At 40.7% G+C, this 23,488-nt stretch overlaps 1 protein-coding gene across 2 annotated transcripts in view; it reads right to left on the bottom strand.

Moving 5' to 3' along the window:
- The window catches only part of DHX35 (DEAH-box helicase 35), a 94,035-nt gene that overhangs the window by 3,964 nt on the left and 66,583 nt on the right, over window positions 1-23,488 (bottom strand). Inside the window, exons 13-21 of one of the 2 annotated variants that reach the window (XM_007521642.3) lie at window positions 22,772-22,896; window positions 21,238-21,292; window positions 15,865-15,960; window positions 12,855-12,949; window positions 10,906-10,983; window positions 10,463-10,592; window positions 7,106-7,187; window positions 5,106-5,177; window positions 3,936-4,047 (exon numbers count right to left, since the gene is read on the bottom strand). In XM_007521642.3, the coding sequence (XP_007521704.2) occupies window positions 3,936-4,047; window positions 5,106-5,177; window positions 7,106-7,187; window positions 10,463-10,592; window positions 10,906-10,983; window positions 12,855-12,949; window positions 15,865-15,960; window positions 21,238-21,292; window positions 22,772-22,896 (845 nt within the window). Of the gene's footprint in view, window positions 1-3,935; window positions 4,048-5,104; window positions 5,178-7,105; window positions 7,188-10,462; window positions 10,593-10,905; window positions 10,984-12,854; window positions 12,950-15,864; window positions 15,961-21,237; window positions 21,293-22,771; window positions 22,897-23,488 lie in introns of those variants that run through there. The other variant, XR_009549518.1, reaches the window with a different exon arrangement.

Genomic DNA, 23,488 nt, shown 5'->3' with positions numbered 1-23,488 from the left:
TGAGAATGGAAAAATGACTCAGGGACTCAGTTTCCAGATTAATGCTCTTTTCCCAGAGCCTAAACAAATCCAGAATCAGATTTACCAAGTTTACCCTTCTCTAACTGCTTGCATTTTATTACATGACTAGCACTTTTGCCATTCTGCTCAACTTTACAATTGCACTTTAAAAATATAGTTTCTTGGGGAGCAGTCAGTAGTGCAGTGGGTTAAGCGCACATGGTGCGAAACTCAAGGACCAGCGTAAGGGTCCTGGTTTCAGCCTCTGGCTCCCCACCTGCCGGGGGGTGGCTTCACAGGTGGCAGTGAAGCAGGTCTGCAGGTGTCTATCTTTCTCTCCCCCTCTCCATCTTCCCCTCCTCTCCTGATTTCTCTCTGCCCTATCCAACAACAACAATCGCAATGGCAATACTAACAATAACAACAAGGGCAACAAAATGGGAAAAATGGCCTCCAGGAGTAGTGGACTTATAGTGCAGGCACGGAGTCCCAGCGATAACCCTGGAGGATATATATGGAGAGAGAGAGAGTTTCTCTTCTTTTTAAGTTTCCTTTTTTTTTTTTTTTTTTGATTGAGACAAAGATAAACTTAGATGAAAGGGAGTTGGGGAGGAAGAGAGATACATGCAATACTTGCATCACACTCATGAAGGTTCCCCCCTGCAGATAGGGAGTGGGGGTTTGAACCTGGGTCCTCAACCAGGTGTGCCACTGACCAGCCCCCTTAAGTTTCCCAATTTTTAAATTCAGCAATCAATACAAATTTTTATGTGGTTCCAGACCTGATAAGAGTAATATTTGGACTTTCCCTTTTAGGGGGCACAAAATGGTAAAACAAAACATAAAAAGGAGGACCAAAGACCTGAATTAGCTGTTTTCAGGTACTGAAGAAAGCACAGGGCTATAATCTTTGAGAAAAAGGAAACATTCAAGGGGAGATGTATATTCACTCCACGTTTTAACACCTTAGTTTACATAAGTCAGTCCTAGATAGAGAATATCACTATGACTGGGCAGAGAAAACAGATCAGAGCTTAGAGCAGCTAAGATGCCTTGGATTTGCAGAACAGAACATCAGAGAGAAAGGGTTCCAATAAAATCTACATAAGGCTATCTTAATTTTTTTTTTTTGCAAATTAGTTCTTTAAAAATATGTTACATAGTTATTGGATAGAGGGAGCGAAAGTGATACGAGAAGGAAGGAGAGAAAGAGACACCTACAGCTTCACTATTTGTGAGGCTTACCCTCCTGCAGGTGTAGACTGGAGGCTTAAAGTTGGGCCCTTGTGTAATATAACAGTTGCACCCAACCAGGTGTGCCACCATCCAGACACTATCTTAAGTCTTTAGGTGAGTACAAGTTGCACATGTGCAGGCCTGGGTTTAATGAAACTGGCAGAAAGTGGCTACTGGGGAGCTATGAGCTGATGTGAAGATTCTTAGAGGTGTGTACAGAGCTTCAGACACCATGTCCTGACCAGATGTTCAAAGACTTCACTAAACATCTGGGCCACTCAGTTGAGATAGCAAAAAAGGTCATGTCTGAGGAGTATGGCTACTTTGGACCTATCCTACTAAAAATCAAAATCAAGCCTTAGCTTGATTAAAGCAAAATTAAAGTGAGTTCTAGTTATCAACTATCAAAAATGCAACATTCTTTAGAGGCAATAAAACCCAGACTCCCTGCCTACAGCATAGCACCTATGTTGCCTCGTATATAATAAAGAAAATTACTAAGCAAGAGAAACAGGGAGATGTGATGCAAAATAAGAAAAAAATCTTTACATGAAATAGACAAAAGCTGACAGTAATGTTGCATTAATAAACAGGTTTGAAATAGCTGTTATAAACTGTTGGTATCTTCTAAATTCTGCTTTTAAAAACCCCATCTGTTTCATTTGGTTTAAATCCCCCCTGCTTAACACTGCATTCTATTTACATAACCACTGTATTCTATTTACATAAGCATTGCCGTCTATTTACATAAATCACTTTTACATTTACATAAAGCACCACCTTCCTTCCCTCCAGGGCATTGGTGGTTTAGTGGTGTAGAATTCTCACCTGCTCCACCCCCTCTCCTGGTCACACCCTGATTTTCACCAGTCACTTTTCTCTCCACCCTCTCTGCGTCACATCCTGTTCACATCCTACTTGGGAAGTATATATAAAGACAACATTGTTCGTTTTAGTTAGTTGTTAGTTTAGTCTAGCTTGGTATAGATTGCGCTGCGTCCTGCATGAATAAAGAGATACTGCGTACAGCTCAACCATGAGTCCCTGGTCGTCTGTCTCCCATCAGTGAAGCTCAGCCCAACAATAAACATATTAAAAGGTTTAAAGAAAAAGAACATTCTTAATTTGTTTAAAAGACAATTGCTTAAAATAAACATAGTAACAGTATATGTGAAAAAACATTTCAGTGATGAGGCGGTGCTACAGGAATCTCTTCCCCCTCTCCATCTCCCCTGTCCTTCTCAATTTCTGTCTCTATCCAAAATAAATAAGTAAAAAAGTTTTTAAAAATATACAAAGCAATAAAGTGCATAACTGTGTCGAAATAAAACATATGATATGTAGAAGTAAAAATATAACAGCATATAAAAAAAAGACCTGCAGAGAAATAAAACATGATAAAGTATAAAAGTAACATTACATGTAGAAATAAAATATATAATACAAAATAGTACAAAGATGGAATGAAGGAAATAAAAAAAAACTGTCTTATGATGTCTCTTTCATTAAAAACTACCAAGCATAATACAGTCCAAAGGTAATTAATTGTGCATATATATATTAGTTCCTAGAGCAAGCACAAAAAGCAAATCAAGATGTATAGGAGGCCAGATAATAGCTCTCTATATAGATATTATCTATATTATCTTTATATAGAGATATTAAAATAAAAATTGAAAGGGTGATTAATTCAAAAGGAGGCAATAAGAAAGGGAGAAAAACTGTGGTCTAAGAGGTAGTGTGGTGGACAGTGTTGAACTCTCAAGCACAAAGTCTAAAGTTCAGTCCCTGGCATCACATGTGCCAGAATGATGCTCTAGTTTCCTCAAATAAGAAATAAACAACTTGGGGGAGGGTACAGACTAAATATTACACAGAGGAAGCAAACTGTCACAATAAATCTAGCCATATCAATAATCACCATAAATGGAATCGGACTGAACACTCCAATTAAAAACGCAGAATAGATCAAACAGAACAGGTTTATGGACTGTATCTAGCCAGGAAGTTCATGGACGCTGATTTACCTGTCTTCGTGCCACATTTTCAAATATAACCACCCCTCAGTTAAAAATACTGCCAGAAGAATGGTTGGCCCCACAAAAAGGGGGAGGGGTGAGGCAGGGAGGGAGGGACAGTGAACAGACTGTCTTATTATTATTATTTTTTAATGGAGAACACAGATTTCTGACTCCAGTCTACCAAGCTCACTACCCTGCTTGCATCGGGGACCTGCACAGACAATAAGTGCAGGAGAAGCTGGAAGAAGACAGTAAGTGCACAGTGACCACTGCTTACAGCACCTGGGCGGGAAGCTTGCACAAATGTTCATGGTCTTTGTGAGGCAACGAGGCAGCCCCCAGCACAGAATAGGCACACCACTCCTTGGGAACAGTAGCCAAAGTGTGATATAATTTCTTTGGAAATGATTTAGGAGAGCAGAAGGAGAGAGGAAGAGCTGGAGATGCACTCTCTTTTTGTCTTATGAGTTGGAGGAACTTATTTTTAAATGTATTTCTGCTATGAACAAATAGCAAGGTGCTTTCACACAGCATTTTGGGGGAGTGTATTAGTGGCCTTATGCCCTATGCATTACTTAAGGATAACAAATCTAGGGCATTAATTTGGAGAATGAATATATATTTAAGGATATCAAAGAGCAGGTAGCAGGCCACCTGGGGGTGACTATTCATTCCTACCGTTCCTTGTTGATAAAAGTGTGGAGCTAGCTCCAATAGCCACGAAGATTCAATGGCAGTCACATCTCTCATATAATACTTGGAGGTTTGTATGACTTCATTGTAGATAACCCTGAAATAAGAAAGAAGCATGAGCTAATTCCCAAGGCCTTATGCTGACAGTCAAGAACCACAATTAGAAATTACGAGTTTTCCCCCTTACCTTTAGCGGGTATCAAGTCATTGTGTCAGGCACTAATACTAAACATGTGTATTTATGTTTCACACTTAAGGCCTCATGACCAGAGTAGTGAATAGTGGTGAGTTCATTTAAAGGGAGTCTTTATATTCCATGTGACCTTTTCAGGACATCTAAATTATCAGCACAGGTTCTTTTTCAGATCCTTAGTCTAAACAGAGCCTAATGAGAGGCAAATGCTTGCGTGCTTCAGAAAGAGGCTGGCCATTAACTGTCAAGAGACACTAGGGCACTCTATGGAGTGATGAGACTATCCTATGTTATTCTGAGAGTGGGTTACACAGGTAGACACAGTTGTCAATACTTTTCCATGCTCCCAAATTTCACCTCTAAAAATAAAAGATAATGCTTTGCCTCAAGCTGAGGAATTAGACACCAAGAAGATATATATTTTTTAAAAATCTCAGATTTTAGTAACAGTCTATGTTAGACAGAGATACTAGATTCTGGGTTATTGTCGAGTATTGATCCAGGGTTTCCCTCACAACTCCCCAGAAACACTGTGCTGTCTATTGTCTTAACACCAGAAATGAGTCCCTGATGAAGGGGGTCCCAGAGAAAGGAAGAAGCCTCTGGTGAGAGGGAGTGAGGCCAAAATGGGGCACTGGGGCCCTCCTTCACCACCCTCGTGGTATGATTTGCTTTAGGACTGGATCAACTACAGAATACCTTTGTCAATAAGGGCTCTTTTGAAAATGAAGTGGCAATGGGGAGGGGGTGGGGGCTGCCCCTTTCATAGCAAACCCTTGAAAAAAGAAGTGAGCAGAGGAATATCACTTTTTGCTTAAGAGTAGCTTTGACAGAGCAGAGATTCTGTAGGCATCTCAGTAGCACAAAGGTGTAGTAGGTCAGGCACTGGGGACCTAGAGGAACAAGAACTATCTTTGCCTTTGAAGAAGTCACAAGGACAAGGACAGGAGAGGGTGGCTTACCAGCGTGGTGGCTTCTCTGCATAGAGGACTGAAGCTGGGTGGATATGTAATTCATGATCATCGCGGATAGTCCTTAAAAAATAGAAACATTTTTGCCTGAAGGACACTTTAAATATTTATTTCAAGACTTTCCCATAGTTCTATTCACTACTGTAGAAGAAAAAAAAAAATGCATGTGCATGTTTGTGCCTTCACAGAAGCAAAGCCATTCTCTCTCTCCATCTTCGCTTATGCCTTGTACCCCTCCATCCCCATTGCTGCCTCAGAAGTCAGGAATAAATCACATGTAAGAGAGAGGTGAAAAAAAGCAGCATATGGATATTCAGAAAATTAAGAATATTACTTTCTCTATGTTTATTTTATTTTACCTTATTTAACAGAGAAATAGGCAGTAAGGCAGAGAGAGACCACAGCACCAAAGCTTCCTTCAACACAGGAGGGCCAGGCTCAACCTGGGGTGTGCACAGGAAAGGCAGCACACTATCCCAGTGAGCTATTTTGTCGGCCCTCAGCCTATTTTTATGCTTCCAACTCCGTGGGAAGCAGAAATAATATGTGATTATAGCTACAAACTTTTCCACCAAAAAAAGTTAAACGGGAGATAATAAGGGGACAACGTAAGGTCATGACTGATCTAGTCATTTCACTGAGTAGTAATACTTAAAATGCCAACTCAAGTTTGATTTGACCCAAGTTGAGAAACATTGCCTGAGCCCACAGCTATCAGTAGAACCAGATCACAAGTGAGTGTTAATTGATTAGGATGTCACTAAGCAAACCCTGGTTACAGAGTGTTCCTGGGGGGCCTGGGGATGGATCCATGTGAGGAAAACAGACCAACAGCAACAATTCAAAGGATTAGAATGATTTAGGCTGGAGAAAAGAAGGCTAAGCTGTGTGTAAGTTTTTATTGTTTATACTTAAGGCTATTAGCAGGGCATCTATTATCATTGATTTTCTGTGACTAGAAAACGGCACTGGATAAAGTCTATAGACTGTAATGGAAGGCATGTTCAGCATGTGAAGAAACACTCTCCAATACGCAAAGGCAGTAAATGTGGCCACAGCATATCAGGATAGGTGGTGACTTCAATACTGTGGATAACATGAAAGCTACCCAATGGTAAAAGTAACAGATTTCAGAAAGGTTATCTATAAAGGTTTCTTTTAGTAATCTTCTATTGTCAGAATTGAAATATTATCAAGCTCCAGGCCTATGACTGCCATTGTTCTTAGAACATGTGAATGTAATGAATGCTTGAGAATTGTTAAGCTGAGTTATCTTTTAAAAAAAAAAATTTTATATTTATTTATTTTCTCTTTTGTTGCCCTTCTTGGTTTTTATTGTTGTTGTTATTGATGTCGACATTGTTAGGACGGAGAGAGATAGAGAGAGATGGGGAAGAGAAAGACACCTGCAGACCTGCTTCACTACTTGTGAAGCGACTCCCTTGCAGGTGGGGAGCCGAGGGCTCAAACTGGGATCCTTATGCTGGTCCTTGCACTTGGCGCCACATGCAGTTAACCTGCTGCACTAGCACCTGACTCCCTAAGTTGTCTTTTTTAAAGCCATATAGCTGGGCCCAGGCACCTGGTTAAGCACATACATTACCATGTGCAAGGACTCAGGTTCAAGTTCCCACTCCCCACATGTGGGGAGAAGTTTATGAGCAGTGAAATAAATAGTGAAGATGTCTGTGTCTCTCCCTCTCCATCTCCCCCATTCCTCTCAATTTCTCTTTGTCCTGTCAAATAAAGGAAAAAAAAAAAAAGCCATCAGGAACAGTGGATTAGATGTATAGGCACTGAACCCCAGTGACAACCCTGGTGGCAAAAATAAATAAATAAAGTCATGTAGCTAACTTCACCTAATTTGGGGGAGGAAGCATGATATATGAGCAATGACTATATTTCTTTGCTATTCCAGCACATCAGTTTTCGACAGGGCTTGGGTCATGTTTTAAAATTATGTATTAACAAATGGCACCACAAATGGTTACCTGTAAGCTCCAGTAGAATGAAACCTCGCTGCATTGGCAAAAAATCCTGCAACAATGCACCTCAGAACCGGGTCTGGATCGCCTACACAGGGCAGCAAAGAGAATGATGGGTAAGACCTTCCCCACCCTGTGCTGTAGGCGTTCAGGTCTATGCTGAGAGGCATTGGATCCAGTCCTACTCCCACTCCAGCTGCTTCAAACCATCTCATAACCATCTTCTGAATGGGCCCAGCCTTCCCGTGCTGGACGCCTGCCTGGCACCATCTGTGGAGAGCCCCACCCTCCCATGGTGGTGATGAGGGAGACATGCTGTGCTTTTCCTCTAACCTGGACCCTCCCCCTCACCTTTGTGAACACAGATGAACAGGTTATGGCTGGACACCAGAACCTAAGAGAACAACTCCACAGAGTGGATGAGAAACCACTTTTCAGGAATGGATCTTATAGGAATGATGACTCTCCCATAAGACACAAACCGGGATAGATACTAGTCTAAAATATTATTTCTGTGGATATAAATCATGGTGATTCTTCAAAATTTCAGGCGTTGCATTTTAATTGGGATTGTTATAATAGAAACCTTTCAAGAATGAAGTCTGCCCATTTATTAGATTTCCACAGGATACATTCCAAATTATCGTACAAAAGGATGAAGGTTATTCATATGGCTTGTGACATACCATATTTTATTAATTCTAAGACTCAAACTTTTTTAACACTTTATAATTATAATTGGCAGCATTTTTTTCCTTTCCTAGTGGTATATAAAATAATGATGTACCTTATAGATGATAGTGTCTTAAGATCCTGTGAATTATGTATGTTGATTAAGTAAGTTCCCCAAAGGTACTAGAATTTATATCAGCAATGTATCAGAATGTCAGTTTCACTACATCTCCTCACTAGCAGTGTTTTGGATAAAGGGTACCCATCTTTTTCTATACAGTTATTTGATTAGAACCTGTATTTCTTCTTTGGTGAATTTTCTATTCCATTTCTTTGCCCATTTATCATTTTGAAAACTAATATTTTTTTCTTAATGTGTTAAATAGCTCAATCTTTAATAAAGCTTTCAAGTTTTTTTTTTCATTACCTGTTGAAAAAAAATTTTTCTTCTTCCTGTCACCAGATTTTATCTGCTGAGAAGTTTTTTATTTGGATGTAATTTATTGCATCTTCATGATTCTCTCTGTTGTATCTAAGCACAGAATATTAAATCTCATATCTACCTTTTTAAATGAGATTGAGATAGATAGATAGATAGATAGATAGGGAGTGTGATGGAGACAGACAGACAGCAGCAGCAGGCTCCATGGCTAATGAAGCTTTCCCCCTGCAGGTGGAGGCTCAAATCTGCATTTCTTGTTTGTTTGTTTTTTCCAGAGCACCAATAAGCTCTGTTTTATGGTGTTGCAGGGGATTGAACTTGGAACTCTGGAGCCTCAGGCATGAGAGTCTCTTTGCATAACCAATATGCTATCTACCCCTGCCTTCAAATCTACATTTCTTCTTCTTCTTCTTTTTTTAAAAATATATTATTTACTTTATTTAATGAGAATATCTGGGATAAAACTGTCTAAGTTCATATTCTCTAAGATTTACTTACTGACTGGTTAATGAAAGAGAACCAGGGTATTACTCTGGCACATACAAGGTCAGGCTTTGAATTCCAGGCATCATGCTTGAATCCAACACCTCATCTAAGTCACCTCTTGGACTGCACGTTCATATTCTGATTGTACCACACACTCACTGTGTAACTGACAGCCAACAATTCCTCTGAGGCTCATTTTTCTCACTTCTGAAATGGGAATCACAACTGCACACATTTCCATTGACTGCTGTTGAGTATGAAATGAGTATGGCCTGTCAGAGACACTTTAGAAATATCAGTAGATTCACTGTGCTAGAATAGCAGAAGTGCCAGACACAGAGCAGGTACTCAAGACAAATGATGACTAATGAATGAGGAGACGTATCACTTCCTCAAAGGTAGGAACTCCAAGTGGTTTAATCCCTATGGAAAAATTGTATGAAAACCTGAGAGAGAGGCGGGGGGGGGGGGGGGGAGGTCCTGCAATTTTATTCAGCAATTCCTCTCCTAGGTATTGACTGTAAGAATACACACACAGTAATCTGAAAAGTTCTATGCACTGGCTGGGGAGAGAACAGTGATTTACATAACAGACTATTGTGCCTGAGATTCAGAGTTTCCAGGTTCAATTTGTGGGTACCACCATGAGCCAGAGATGAGTAGTAGTTTGGTAAAACAACAAAACAAAACAAAGCAAATAGCCAAGATATGGAAGCGACCCGAGTGTCCAAGAACAGATAAATGTATACACACACACACACTACTCAGCTTTAAGAAAAAATGAAATCTTGTCTTTTGCTAGAAAAGAGATACAACTAGAGGGGATAGTGTAAGTGAAAAAAAGTCAGAATGAGAAAGATAAATAACAGATGATTTCATGTATATGTGGGATTTAAGAAGCAAATCCTGGGGACAGAGAGACTGAAATTTATATAATTCCTTACCCTATGCTGGCAGATCTGAGGTCACTAAGACAGTGGGGGTGGGGTAGGGCAAGCCTAAGGCACTAGGAGGTCCAGTTCCCTTCACTGGAGGGAAAGGGGACTTAGATGGTGAGTAAATGTTCTTATACATATTTTGTAGGGATGTGAAATTGTACACCAGAGATAACAAAAGTCTTGTAAAAGATTTCCTTAATAAAAATCATTTTTTAACAAAGCTTCTGAGCCAAACACATCTTGGTCTACTGTTTATTGACTGTGTTGTCCTGGATTTAATTCAGCTTGTCCCTAGGACTGTACAACTAAAAAGGATGTTATCACCTATACTTTATAGAATGGGAAATTAAGTTATAGAATATTCGCAGAATCCCTGTCATAGTGTAGCCCAGTGTGTCCTCAGTTAGTGGGAATCACTGTCACTGCTAGAGGTCAAGAGGTTATGTCTTGACAGTCCATCTGTCTTACCTTAGTGACACACAGCACCAGCTTTATATATATTAATTTACATGTAAATATTGTTCACTTAAATGTTATTGTTCCTGCAAAGCCATATGAGAAAATTAATTATATAATATTCAATATTGCAAATGTCAACAATTCTTGTGTAGTCAGGGGTTATTTTTAGAAAGAATAGTCCTCAGAGATGAAAAGCAAACCAAAAGACCATACTTTCACATACAATTTTTCATCAACAGAGGCAGTTTTAAATAGGAGTCTAGATAACGTACACTGTACTGCCTCACATCAGCCCAGCAAGAAAACTTGAATGCAACCAAGGAGACCAAAAAAGAGGACATCACTGGGTTAGTGTTTTATTCTTACCTTCACTAGATATCTTGGGAACCTGAAACTTGACAAGAAGCTTTTTCAGTTGCTCTCTCACAGTTGCGGCTCTGACAAGACCTTTGTAATTCAGGAAATGCTCCTGACACCACTGAGAGTTCTTATTATGCTACGGAAAGACCCGGACAAAGGGAGAATAAGAAAAACACTCAGGCTGTATTATGAAGGTAATTGTTTTCTCTTCCCCCATCTGTTAGGCAGGGCAAGACAAGAAGCAGTAGTAACAATCTCTGCTACCTTCCAGCCAAAACTGCACCACTAACTCAAGCAGGGGACCGACTGTGTGGATTAGAAGTAGTGGTAATCAGCAAATAGGAGATCACAGAGACCTCTACCACCCTTCTCGATAAACTGAGGCGTAGGACCGGATCACTGTGAATGTGTGAATGCGGAGGGACCTTTCAAGTGGTGGCTGTGCTTACTTTGATGAAAGCTTCATACACATTGAGCATAGTGAGATGGTCACCTTCCTCCACAGCAAACTTCCGGTGCATTCGAGCCTGGGAAGAATAAAATAATGTTTAGAAGTTGATTCTAGGGGTCAGGTAGTGGTGCACCAACTTGAGCAAACATGTAGCAATGTGGAAGGACCTAGGTTTATGCCTCTGGTCCGCACCTTCTGGGGAGAAGCTTCACAAGCAGTGACACAGTACTGCAGGTGTCTCTCTTTCTCTACCTTCCCCTTCCCTTTCAATCTCTCTCTAGATTTAGCCAACAAATAATTTAAAAAAGAGTGAGAGAGAGAGAGAGAGTGAGAGAGAGAGAGAAAGTTGACCCTGGTAAGCTTCTAGTACTAGGAGGTTAACACTGCATTAAATAGCTCTTGCTTTAGTGTCAGAAAGACCTGGTTTGCACCTGTTCTAGTTCAGCCATTTCCCAAGAGAAAGTGGGAACTGTAAGCTTGAACCCAAGTCCTTGAGCTCAGTAACATGTGCTCTCTGCCATGTATGTGCACCACTCCTGGCCCCTAGTTAGGAAGTTCTAGAGGAGAAAAAAATATTACTAAAAGGGGGAGTGGCAATACACTATAATTTCAGACATAGTGGTCAAAACATAAGCATGGCCTTGTTCTTAAACTAGACCTTGCCTACCCCAAGGAGGACAGTTAAAACAGTTAAAGTTAAAAGCAACTGGGGGCCGGGCAGTGGCGCACCCAGTTAAACACATATATTAGCTATCACAAGGACCCAGGTTCAATCCCCTGCTTCCCACCTGCAAGGGCGGGGGGGGATGCTTTACGAGTAGTCTATCTTTCTCTCCCTCTCACTATCACCCCCTCCTCTCTCAATTTCTCTTTGTCCTATTAAAAACAAACCAAAAAAAAAGGAAAGAAGGAAGGAGGGAAGGAAGGAAGGAAGGAAGGAAGGAAGGAAGGAAGGAAGGAAGGAAAGAAGGAAGGAAAAAAAGAAAAAGCAAACAATCAAAAACTCAAAAAAAGAAATGTAACAACCCAAGCTCAAAGGCATGTAAGTTTCTCTTCATCCAAGCTAGTCCTCTGGGTACAAAGCTGCCACATCAGACTTTTCCAGCAGAAACCAACTTTGAACTCATCTTCACCTGCATCTATCAGCACACTCACCTTGAAGCGCTCTTCAACAGCCAGACTTCCCCCTCACTGTCTTTCTAGCAGTTTAGCTTTTAGTCATCACTGATGCCCGGGGCCTTACACCTACCTGTGTCAACAACTTGGCTTAGTTTCAACACACCAAAGTCAGCTTACTGAGTCCAGACATCAGTTTCTTATGTCACCAATGGGCTTACCTGGACTAGTTCCGGAGCTGCCTAAAGGACCATTTTCCTCGTAGTAAAGTCAGTTGGACAATGGCTCAAATTTGGAGCTCTGGACTCTGAAAGGCAACTCTAACTAGTTCTAGGTTCTGCAGCCATGAATGAGTTACCTAATCTTTCTGTGCCTCCATTTCAGAAACGTCAGGCACGTAATGTACATTTAAGGGAGTCGGGCAGTAGCACAGGAGGTTAAGCACACATGGCGTGAAGCACAAGGACTGGTTAAAGGATCCCGGTTCGAGCCCCCGGCTCCCCACTTGCAGGGGAGTACCTTCACAGGCAGTGAAGCAGGTCTGCAGGTGTCTATCTTTCTCTCCCCCTCTCTGTCTTCCTCTCCTTTCTCCATTTCTCTCTGTCCTATCCAACAATGACGACATCAATAACTACAACAACAATGAAAAACAACAAGGGCAACAAAAGGGAAAATAAATATTTAAAAAAATATTTTTTTAAATGTACATTCAGAATGTTAGCTGATATCATTTGCACAATTCAGCAGTTCCTGGGTAGTTTTATCAAGGAAACCCCAAAGTGAGAGAGATGGGTATAAACATTTTTGGGGGGTGGGGAAGGTTGGACTTACTGCCTGAAACTTCTGGTTTGAAGGGATCACAAAAACATTCTGGATCTGCATCATGGCAGCAATGCTTAGAATTTCCTGAGAACAACCAAAATTTCCTGTAAAACAAAAAAGGCACATTTGATTTCAAATGCACTATCAATGAAAAACCACCATGCTAAGTGAACTTATTTTTTTTTTTTGTTTTGTTTTCAGATTGAGACATAGACATATAAAGAAAAAGTGGTGTGGGGGGAGATACCAAAGCACCATCTACTTCTCATGGAGCCTCCCCTGGTGCCACACATGGTGCTTTCATTCTGTTACCAAACTTTACCAAGGAACTCTTACTGTCTGCTCCACCCTTAACCCCCTGCTCCTTCCATGGAAGAACGAGAGAGAGAGAGAGGGAGAGAGAGAGGGAGAGGGAGAGAGAGAGGGAGAGGCAGAGGGAGAGAAAGAGGGAGAGGGAGAGACAGAGGGAGAGGGAGAGGGAGAGGGAGAAGCAGAGGGAGAGAAAGAGGGAGAGAAAGAGGGAGAGGGAGAGAGAAGGGGGCAAGAAACGTGTGTTGTGCCTCTTTGGCTGTTTCTCTGCTCTTGGACCCTTCTTTGAGGTGGCTTTTCTCTTAGCTGAGTTCACTTCACCTAGAAAGTGCTAGGCATAAGGAGACCAGGAAGCACACTATGGTCAGCAAGTGAAAGCAAACTGCACTGCCTACCCATCCCCACAGCTTCCTGCCTCATGAATGACACGTACCCCAAGCCCCAACTTAGAATCCTAGTTCTCAATGTAGGTTAAGGTCATTTGACTGTTTAAAAACACAACCATGACCCACTAGAGCACACACCTTAGTACGTGAGGACCCAGGTTCAAAGGCTCCAGCCACCACATGGATGGGAGCACCCCCACAGGGGAAGCTTCATGTGTGGTGTCTCTCCTCTATCTCTCTATTTCTATCTTCCTCTCTGTTTCTCACACTTGAAAGAAGGAAGAAAGGAAGGGAAGGGAGGAGGGAGAAAAGTAGGAGGGAGAAAGGGAGGCAGGGAAGGGATTCACTAGGAATAACCCTGATAATAAACACTAACAACAACAACAGACCCCAGTGTGGCTAATTTTCACCACACTTAGTTTGAAATACAGCTTGATAAACTGCAAGTTAATATAACATTTTGTTAGACAAAAGTAAGCACAAATATCTCCTGGAGACAGGGCACACAAAAACCGTATTTTTTAGATGGTTTTGCCTTCTAAGAAGATCTCCAGGTTATACACTTTAGTTCATATCACCACAAAAACCTGAAGGTATCAGAGAAATTGAAACAGGAGTGGTAAAGCTGTGGCAATGACAAAAAAAAAAAAAAAAGAAAAGAAAGAAAGAAAAAAATATCATGTGGTCCAGAAATTACATCTTAAGTATATACCCAAAGAAGTAAAAGCAGGGCCATGTACATCGATATTCATAACAGCATTATTCACAGTAGTCAAAAGGTGGGCGTTCCTTGCAAGTTCAATGACATAAATGGCACAGTCATACAATGGAATATTATTCAGCCTTAAAAAAAAAGGAAATCTGGACATATACTCTAACATTCAGGAACCCTGAAGATACTATACTACCTGAAATAAGTCAATCATGAAAGGAAAAATTCAACTTCTTAAATGAAGTTCCTAGAATAGCTGAATTCATAAGGAAAATAGAATATTGAGGGCAGGGGCCGGGTACACCTAGCTGAGCACACATTATAATGTGCAAGGTCCCAGGTTCAAGCCTCTGGTCCCCACCTGTAGGGGAAAAAGCTTCATGAGTGGTGGAGCAGGGCTGGAGGTCGGTCTCTCTCTCTCTCTCCCTCTCTCTCTTCATGAGTGGTGGAGCAGGGCTGGAGGTCGGTCTCTCTCTCTTTCTCTCTCTCTCTCTTTTTCTTCTTCTTCTCTTCCTCCTCCTTCTTCCCCACCCTCTCCCCCTCCTCCCCCTCCCCTTCCTCCTCCTTCTTCTCTCTATCTCTTCATTACTATCAATTCCTGGCTGTCGCTACCAATAAACAAATAAAGATAAATTTTTAAAAATTTAAAAAGAAAGAATATTAAGGGAAGGGGTAGGTAGCACGGTGGTTATGCAAAAGAGACTCTCATGCCTGAGGTTCCTAAGTTCCAGGTTCAATCCCCAGCAACACCATAAGCCAGAGCTGAGCAGTGCTTTGGTAGGAAAAAAAAAAAGAAAGAAAGAAAAGAAAGAAAGAAAAGAAAATAGAATATTAGTTGTATGGGGCTGAGGGAAGAGAAAATGAAAAATTAGTGTTTAATAGTATTTCAGTTTGAAAGGGTGAAAAAGTTCTAGAGAAAAGAGGTAGCAATAGCTGAGTAACATTGTGAATGTACTTAAGTTAGAAAACCACATAATAAATTCTAGGATATAGGGTTTTTTTAAAATTATGTATATTTTTATTATGAGGGAGAGGTTCCCTGTGTTTAAAAAAAAAACAAAAATGGGTTAAGCGCACATGGCACCAAGCGCAAGGACCGATGTAAGGATCCCAGTTCGAGCCCCCGGCTCCCCACTTACAGGGAGTCGCTTCACAAGCGGTGAAGCAGGTCAGTAGGTGTCTATCTTTCTCTCCCCCTCTGTCTTCCCCTCCTCTCTCCGCTTCTCTCTGACCTATCCAACAATGACGACAACAATAATAACTACAACAATAAAACAACTAGGGCAACAAAAGGGAATAAATAAATAAATATTTAAAAAAAAGAATAGAGGTGACCAAATCGAATGCACTTACAAAAAAATAACAAAAAAAAAAGCACCCCCCCCCAAAAAAAAACAGTCAAGCCCAGAGGAAGCACATTTAAGTATTTACTGAATTAATGCTGTCCAACATTCAATCAAATGAGCAACATGCTCTCAAACAAACTGTTTTACATGGAAGGTCCTTTACTATTCTAAATGTATCTTGCCTTCTTTCTCAGAGTACAAAGAATTCAGAAAATGAAGTCCTCCAACTAAATAAAAATCATTGGGAATTGCAGGTTTCCACTTACCTGATTCAAGCAGCATTTTTGCAAACATGGGATTCAAAGGAAACTCTGCTATTCTCATGCCAAGTGGTTCAGTTAGACGGCAGTCTTTGTCCAGACCTGTCACAGCAACAATAATGAGAATCAGAAGACAAGGATTATTGTGCTGGAAAAATAGCAGATTATGAGTGGTGAAAAAAAAATGTATACAAAGGGGGGACAGGTATTGGCACACCTGGTTGAGTGTACACAGTAAAGAGTGCAAGGACCCACGCTAGGACCCAGGTTCGAGCCCCTGGCTCCCCACCTCTGGGGGGGGGGGAGTGCTTCACAAGTAGGGGCACTTCACTCTTTCTCTCTCCCTCTCTATCTCCCCCTCCTCTCTCAATTTCTCTCTGTCCTATCCAATAAAATGGAAAGAAAAGAAAAAAAGGCCAACAGGAGCAGTGGATTCAAAGTGTTGACACTGAGTCCCAATGATAACCCTGGAGGAAAAAAAAAAGTATACAAAAGATGATTCATGCACTAACAAACTTCATCTCATATCAGAATACCCTTAATATTCAAGTAGTAAAGAGGGCTCGGCTCAGCTTCAGAGTATAGGTTTTGAATGTATGAAGTCCTTGGTTTAATTCCAAGACAAAAAAAAAAAAGAGAGAGAGAGACAGAGAGAGAGAGAGTAAAAAAGTGGGGGCTGGTGAGATACCTTACGTGGCAGGACACCTGCTCGCCAAGTAGTACATGACCCAGGTTCAAGCCCTCAGAACATCACATGGGGCATACTATACACAGCACTGGGGGAAACTTTACTGCTGTGGTTTTCCCTCCCTCCCTCTCTATACCTGAAAAAGTTAGTTCTGAGTGGTGAAGTCTAAACAATGAAGAGAAAGAAAGGGGGAAGGGTAGAGAGAAGGGAAGGAAGGGAGGGATACTGAGGGAGAGATGGAAAAGATATTCTCAGAGGCCTTGAATACTTGGTTTTTTAAAACTGATACTTCAAATGCCTTCTATTCAGGACTTAACCAGGGCTGGGGAGATAGCATAATGGTTAAGCCAGAGTGGAGCAGTGCTCTAATGGAATAAATGAAATGAAATGAAATGAAAGACTTAATCATAAGGAAATGGCCCTGCAGCGCCCTCTTGCTCCCATGCTCTCCTCATCCAGAACAGTCTCTCTCCTGCTGTGCCTTCTTCACATTCAGTGCCAAATACAAAAAGTATAGTTCTTAGGGTCTCCGGCAGCCTTTGACTCTGCTAGCACAGCTCCCTGGAAACATCTTCCCTTGCTTTTGCCTCTCCTGCTGTCCTCCCTTGTCCCCTTTGGATTGCTTACATGTCCAGTCTCTCACGTGCTGCAGACGTTCCACGGTGTCAGAAATTGAGAGGGAAGGGAGGGATAGAGAGAATGAGAGACAGAGAGATACCTGCAGCACTGCTTCAGCACTTGTGAAGCTTTCCCCCTGCAAGTGGGGACTGGGGCTCGAACCTAGGTCCTTGCACATTGTAACACGTGTGCTCAACCAGGTACGTCACCACCTGGCCCCTAGTTGAGTGTTTCTATCTTTCCCAGCTTCTTTAGGGCAGTGAAAGAACATAAATTTGTTAGATGTCATTCTATCTTAAAGGAAGGAAAATCAGTCCAAATGAAAAATGCCTGTGCAATCAAAGTTCTCTCATTCTCATTATAGAATTCTCATTATAGCAAGGTTCCTGGAAACCTTGCTGTCAAGTTCCTACTACATGCTTGAAGACAGGGAATGGAAAAAATTACTCCAACACACAATCACTTTGGGCTGACTTTATGTAGAGCTAATATTAAGGCCTTTTAAGTCACTGAAGATCTTTTAAGCTACAGATTTTTTCTTCACAGAGAAGTATCATAATGAAACCTTACCTCACCATATACAAAATATGAAGTTACAATGGATCACAGAAAACAGACATTGGGCCATGGTGGACCCAGTTGAGAACACATACTACCATGCATAAGAACCCAGGTTCAAGTCTCCACTCCACACCTGCAGGGGGCAGGAGGGATTTCACAATCTGTGAGGCAAGTCTTCAAGTATCTCTCGGTCTCTCTTCCTCTCTATCTCACCTTCCCCTCTCAATTTCTATCTGTCCTGTCAAAATAGGAAGAAAAGAAAAGAAAAAGGCCACAAGGAGTGGTAGATTCATAGTACTGCCACCAAGCTCCAAGATAACCCTGGTGGCAAATAAGTAGATAAATAAATAAATAAAGATAATTAAAATTATAAAAGTTCACAAGAGTTGGGCGATAGCACAAGGGGTTAAGTGCACGTGGCGCAAAGCTCAAGGATTGGCGTAAGGATCCCGGTTTGAGCCCCCGGCTCCCCACCTGCAGGGGAGTCCCTTCACAGACAGTGAAGCAGGTCTGCAGGTGTCTATCTTTCTCTCCCCTCCTGTTTTCCCCTCCTCTCTCCATTTCTCTGTCCTATCCAACAATGATGACATCAGTAACAACAAAAATAATAATAACTACAACCATAAAACAAGGGCAACAAAAGGGAATAAATACTAAAAAATTTATAAAAATTCTCAAAAACTCCAAAGTTCTCTGTAACCTTTATGCCATGGGTAAGGCAATGGTTTCTTAAATATGACACCATAAGCTGCAAAAGAAAAACATTAACTGAAGTATATGAAAACTTAAAATTTTTGTATTGCAAACAATACCATCAAGAAAGTAAAAAGCCAACTCAAAAATGAGAGAAATCTGCAAAGCACAGATCTGATAATAAGCTTAAAGCCAGAATAAAGAACTCCTGCAGCTCAATAACAGTAATAAATCAAAATACCAAGAAAAATGGGCAAGTGGGGCTGCAAAAAAAAAAACTTTCATGCCTGAGGCTGCCTCATCCCCGGTTTAATCCCCAGAACCACCATAAGCCAGAGCTCAGCAGTGTTCTGGGAAAATAAAAGGACAAAGAATTTGATTTGATCAGACATTTCTCTAAAGACATACAAATGGCCAATAAATATATAAAAGGTGCTCTAGACCACTATTCATTGAAGAAATACAAAAGAAAACCACAAGATACCTAACTTCCTCTCCTTGATGGATGAGTAGAATAAAGATAGACAACAAGCCCTGGACGCCTCATACACTGTTGACAGGAATGTCCACCAAAGATCTGTATGTGAATGCTTAGATTAGCATTACTTATAGTAGCCAAAAGGGGAAAACAACCCCAATGTCCATCAATGAATGGATGGATAATATGTGATACAGCCACACAATCAAAACAGTTATTTTCTTTTCCCATAGTGGTGGTGAACCACCAGCTGCTTCTGGGGGAGGACAGGCTTTGAATCTGAAGCCCTGTCTGCCTGCCTCAGAGTCCACAGGCAGAGCCACTACACCAGCCCAGCAGTCTGCAACAATTAAACAGCTCTAATAAAGAAGGAAATGAAGTGTTAATACAAATTGTAATACAGATGAGTAACATGTTAAATGAAAGAAGCCAATCACAAAGAACTACATATGCAATGCACACAGCAGGCAAGTCTAGAGAGACAGAAAATAGAAGGGCTGGAGAGATAGCATAATGGCTCTGCAAAAGACTTTCATGACTGAGGCTCTGAGGTACCACGTTCAGTCCCCAGCCCCACAATAAACCAGAGCTGAGCAGTGCTCTAGTCCTTCTCTCTCTCACTCTCTCTTATTAAAAATAAAGTATCTTTAAAAATATTCAACTCATGGGGAAAAAGAGAAATAGAAAATATATTAGTGGTTGCCTGGAACTAGGAGGGATGGAGGAGAAGAAATAAAAAGCGGAGTGCTAATGGGTATAAGGTTTTTTTTCTCCTCTGAGTGATAAAAATGTTCTAAACTTATGGAGATTGTACAACCTGTGAATATACTAAAAACCAGTGAATTGCACATTTTAAAGAGATGAGCTATATGGTATATGAATATCTCAATAAAGATACTAAAACGGGGGACACAGATAAACCTGGTATACCTGGCGAAGCGCTCAAATTACAGTGTTCAAGGACGCAGGTTCAAGCCCCTGGTCCCCACCTGCAGGGGGAAAGTTTCATGAGCAGTGAAACAGGGCTGCAGGTGTCTCTCTATCTCCCCTCCCCTCTTGATTTCTGACTATCTCTATACAATAAATAAAAAGATAATTTAAGAGAAAATTGTATATAAAAAGATGCTAAAAACAGAACCTAAAAGAAAAAAAGCCTCCACAAACAGAACCTAAAAGAACAAAAGCCTCCACTAAAACTTAATACCAAAATGGAATTTATCAATACATTCAGTTAGAGCAATTTCCAGAGTATTGCTGAAGAGGTTAATACATGTGATGATTTTCTTTCCTTTCTCTTCCATTTTTAAAGTTTTTTTTTAAGATTTATATTATTTTTCTTTTTTTAATTTTTTATTTCTCTCTCCATATTTTAACCAGAATACTGTTCAACTCTGGCTTATGGTAGTGCTATGGATTAAAGCTGGGATACCAGAGCCTCTGGCACGTAAGTCATTTCGCATAACCATTATGCTATATGCCCAGCCCCAGGCCTATTTTATTTTTATGAGCAAGAATTGTACTGTCCAGGTCTGGCATAAGAAGGTACAGGGGATTTAACCTATGGCTTCTGGGACTTTGAGCATGCAGTATGTATTCCAATAGGCTGATTTATCTCCAGGTTCCAGGATATAATTTTCTAAATACATTTATAATTTCCTAAATACATTTTCAAACAAGAGAATAGAGCTTCTATAACATGATGTTTCCTTGTTTAAGCAATACCACAGGGTGGCAACCTGCCCAATTCCCCACAAAGAACCCCAGGAATTGAATGAAGGGGAGATAAGGAGAGGAAACTAAACTACAGATTTCATGACAGGGATCAGGATAGCAGGAGAGAATAGGCTTAGAGAGGTAACTTCGTAAGACCTGGTTGGGAAGCTTATGGCTGTTTCTTAGAAGTACAACCCTGGTGGTGGTAATTACTGGTTTTGATGTACTAATATGCTTTATAAAAATGATTGTCATAATCAGACTTTATATACTTTTAATCAAATTGTCCCATTTCAATTTGATAAAATTCAAGGATTGTTAAAATGAATATATATATTTTTTATTTTATGGGGGGGGTCATGATTTATAGCATAGTCTTCAACCTATAGGCACAACCTCTCATCTCCTCTTGATTGCTGTCTCGGAGGCACAATTAGGACCCCAATGGCACTTTATCCCATCCCATTCTCTTTCACCAGAGTTCTTTGCTTTGGTGCAATACACCAAGAGGAATTTATATATACAGACAAGCAGTCCCATTCTTGAAAACAATGAGTCCTGAATGCTACCTTACTAATACCACAAACTAGTAATAGATTAGAAAGCACATAATACAAGTCAGGCATACCTCCCAGGGCATAGAGTAATTCCAATGCTTGAACCATCGATTGTGCTGGAGGGGGCTGTCAACAAGCAAAAAAAAAAAAAAAATGAACTCCTAAATTAATTTCTTACTGCAGGACATGTAAATAATGCAACTACTTCCTATGTAAATAAACTCATTCTTCCTATTGGCATGCCCACAGTTCCCACTTCCACATTTTCATTCTTGTAAGCTCCTCCTGAAATGGCCTTTCTAGGTCTAGTGGTACTACTGATGGATGACTGATCATCATGTTACTGAGAGCTACATTCCAAACCTTCCCTAACTGAATGTGAATTTCTGAAAATAATAGAGTTCATCTGAACATTAATCTAAACTGATGTGACCTTCAACTCTTCTCTGGATCCTAACACCCTTCTTTTTCTTTCACAAATGTTTGCTGAGCATCTACATAGTGTCCAGCATCATTACTCTTTCCTCCTAAATTATTTCATTTATAATAATCCAGGTAACAAAATCATAATAGTATCCCAAATTGCATAGCTTTTTTTCATTAAACACATCCATACAGCAAATATACCTTACATATCAGTGTTTTAGTTTAATTTTATGGGTGAAGAAAATGAATATCATCTAGTAAAAAATATTTAGACAAGATCATGGTAGCAAAGACAGAAACTAAACTTGGGTCTCATTTTTCCACTCTACCCTACCCAATGAAATTCCAAGGAATAAAGCTATACTTTTTTTTTTTGCCTCCAGGGTTATTTCTGGGGCTCAGTGCCTGCACCATGAATCCACTGCTCCTGGAGGCCATCCCCCCGCCTTGTTGCCCTTGTTGTTGTAGCCTTGTTGTGGTTATTATTGTTGTTGTCGTCGCTCGTTGTTGGATACGACAGAGAGAAACCAAGAGAGGAAGGGAAGACAGAGAGGGGGAGAGAAAGATAGACACCTGCAGACCTGCTTCACCACCTGTGAAGCTATTCCCCTACAGGTGGGGAGCCGGGGGCTCAAACTGGGTTCCTTATGCCAGTCCTTGTGCTTTGCGCCACATGTGCGCTTAACCCACTGCACTACCACCCGGCCCCCATAAAGTTATACTTCTAACAATGGTGACAGTTAGAGCTGAGAAGACAACACAGTGGTTATACAAAAGGCTTTCATGCCATAGGCTCTAAGGACCCAAGTTCAATCCCTAGCACACCATAGGCCAGAGCTGATGAGTGGCCTCTCTGTATATAGCTTTCTGTATCTCTCACTCATTAAAAAATAAATAAATAAAGCATATTTAAATACAATAAATAAAAGCTGTGATATTTTTTGCACTTACTTATGAGGACAGCAACTCCACCTAACTCACTACACACAAAGTATTCAACAAACCATTTGACTAAATCATGCAGTTGATTCACTAGCCTTTCCTCAATACAAAGGGAATCCTCCTTCACAAAGAAGCAAAATACACAGCACCTGAGTGGGAAAGCTACTAACAATATTTTGACACTCTCCTGTGAGCACTCCAGTGTCCCATGGGTCCCAGATTGAAGGTAGGACTTACCGACATGAAGTGGAACCTGAGAACGTTGTCAATTCCTAGTGCTTTTAGCTGCAGGATGACTGGTGCCAAATTGCTACGCTGCATTTCAGGAACAGTGGATTGAGGCAATTTGTCGAAGGCTTCCTCTGAGAATAGGAAATCAGAACTGTTTGGAATCAAATGTAACAATTCAATGCAATCATTATGCCAAAGGGACATAATCCTTCTAGGAGCAAACATCTATGATATTATGGTATAAATAATATACCATATACCAAGTATACTGTTGCATACTTGGGAATTTACCTCTGCACAAATATATATATTTAAATATTAGTCCTTTTACTTCAGAAAGTTTTTAAATGTGTTTCTTATCAGCAAAGACTTAAACCAAAACAAGTGTTTGCTCAATCTCTGCTGGTGTCCAGTTACCTCTAACTGAAAATGGAGTAAAGAACAATACATAGAAACACACAACATTTCCTAAATAAGTCACCAAAATACTAACTGGAATACACCAAATGACCAAATCTTAACAGAAAAACTGTCCACAATCTGCACTGTCCACAAATTGTCCAAATCTAACCTTTAAAATCAGTGATGCCTCGGAATCTGATGCAAAGCTAACGACATTAGTGAATGCTAACATGCCCCATCAGGAACAAAAGGTGACCTCCAACAGGAAAACACTCCACAAGTGCCAAAGATGCCACAGTGGGAGGGGCAGATGAGGGAAGA

Source organism: Erinaceus europaeus, chromosome 1 (assembly GCF_950295315.1).
Source record: "Erinaceus europaeus chromosome 1, mEriEur2.1, whole genome shotgun sequence".
Classification (NCBI taxonomy): domain Eukaryota; kingdom Metazoa; phylum Chordata; class Mammalia; order Eulipotyphla; family Erinaceidae; genus Erinaceus; species Erinaceus europaeus.
The sequence above is the reverse complement of the archived record's forward strand: the minus strand, read 5'-3'. Positions and strand labels throughout refer to the sequence as shown.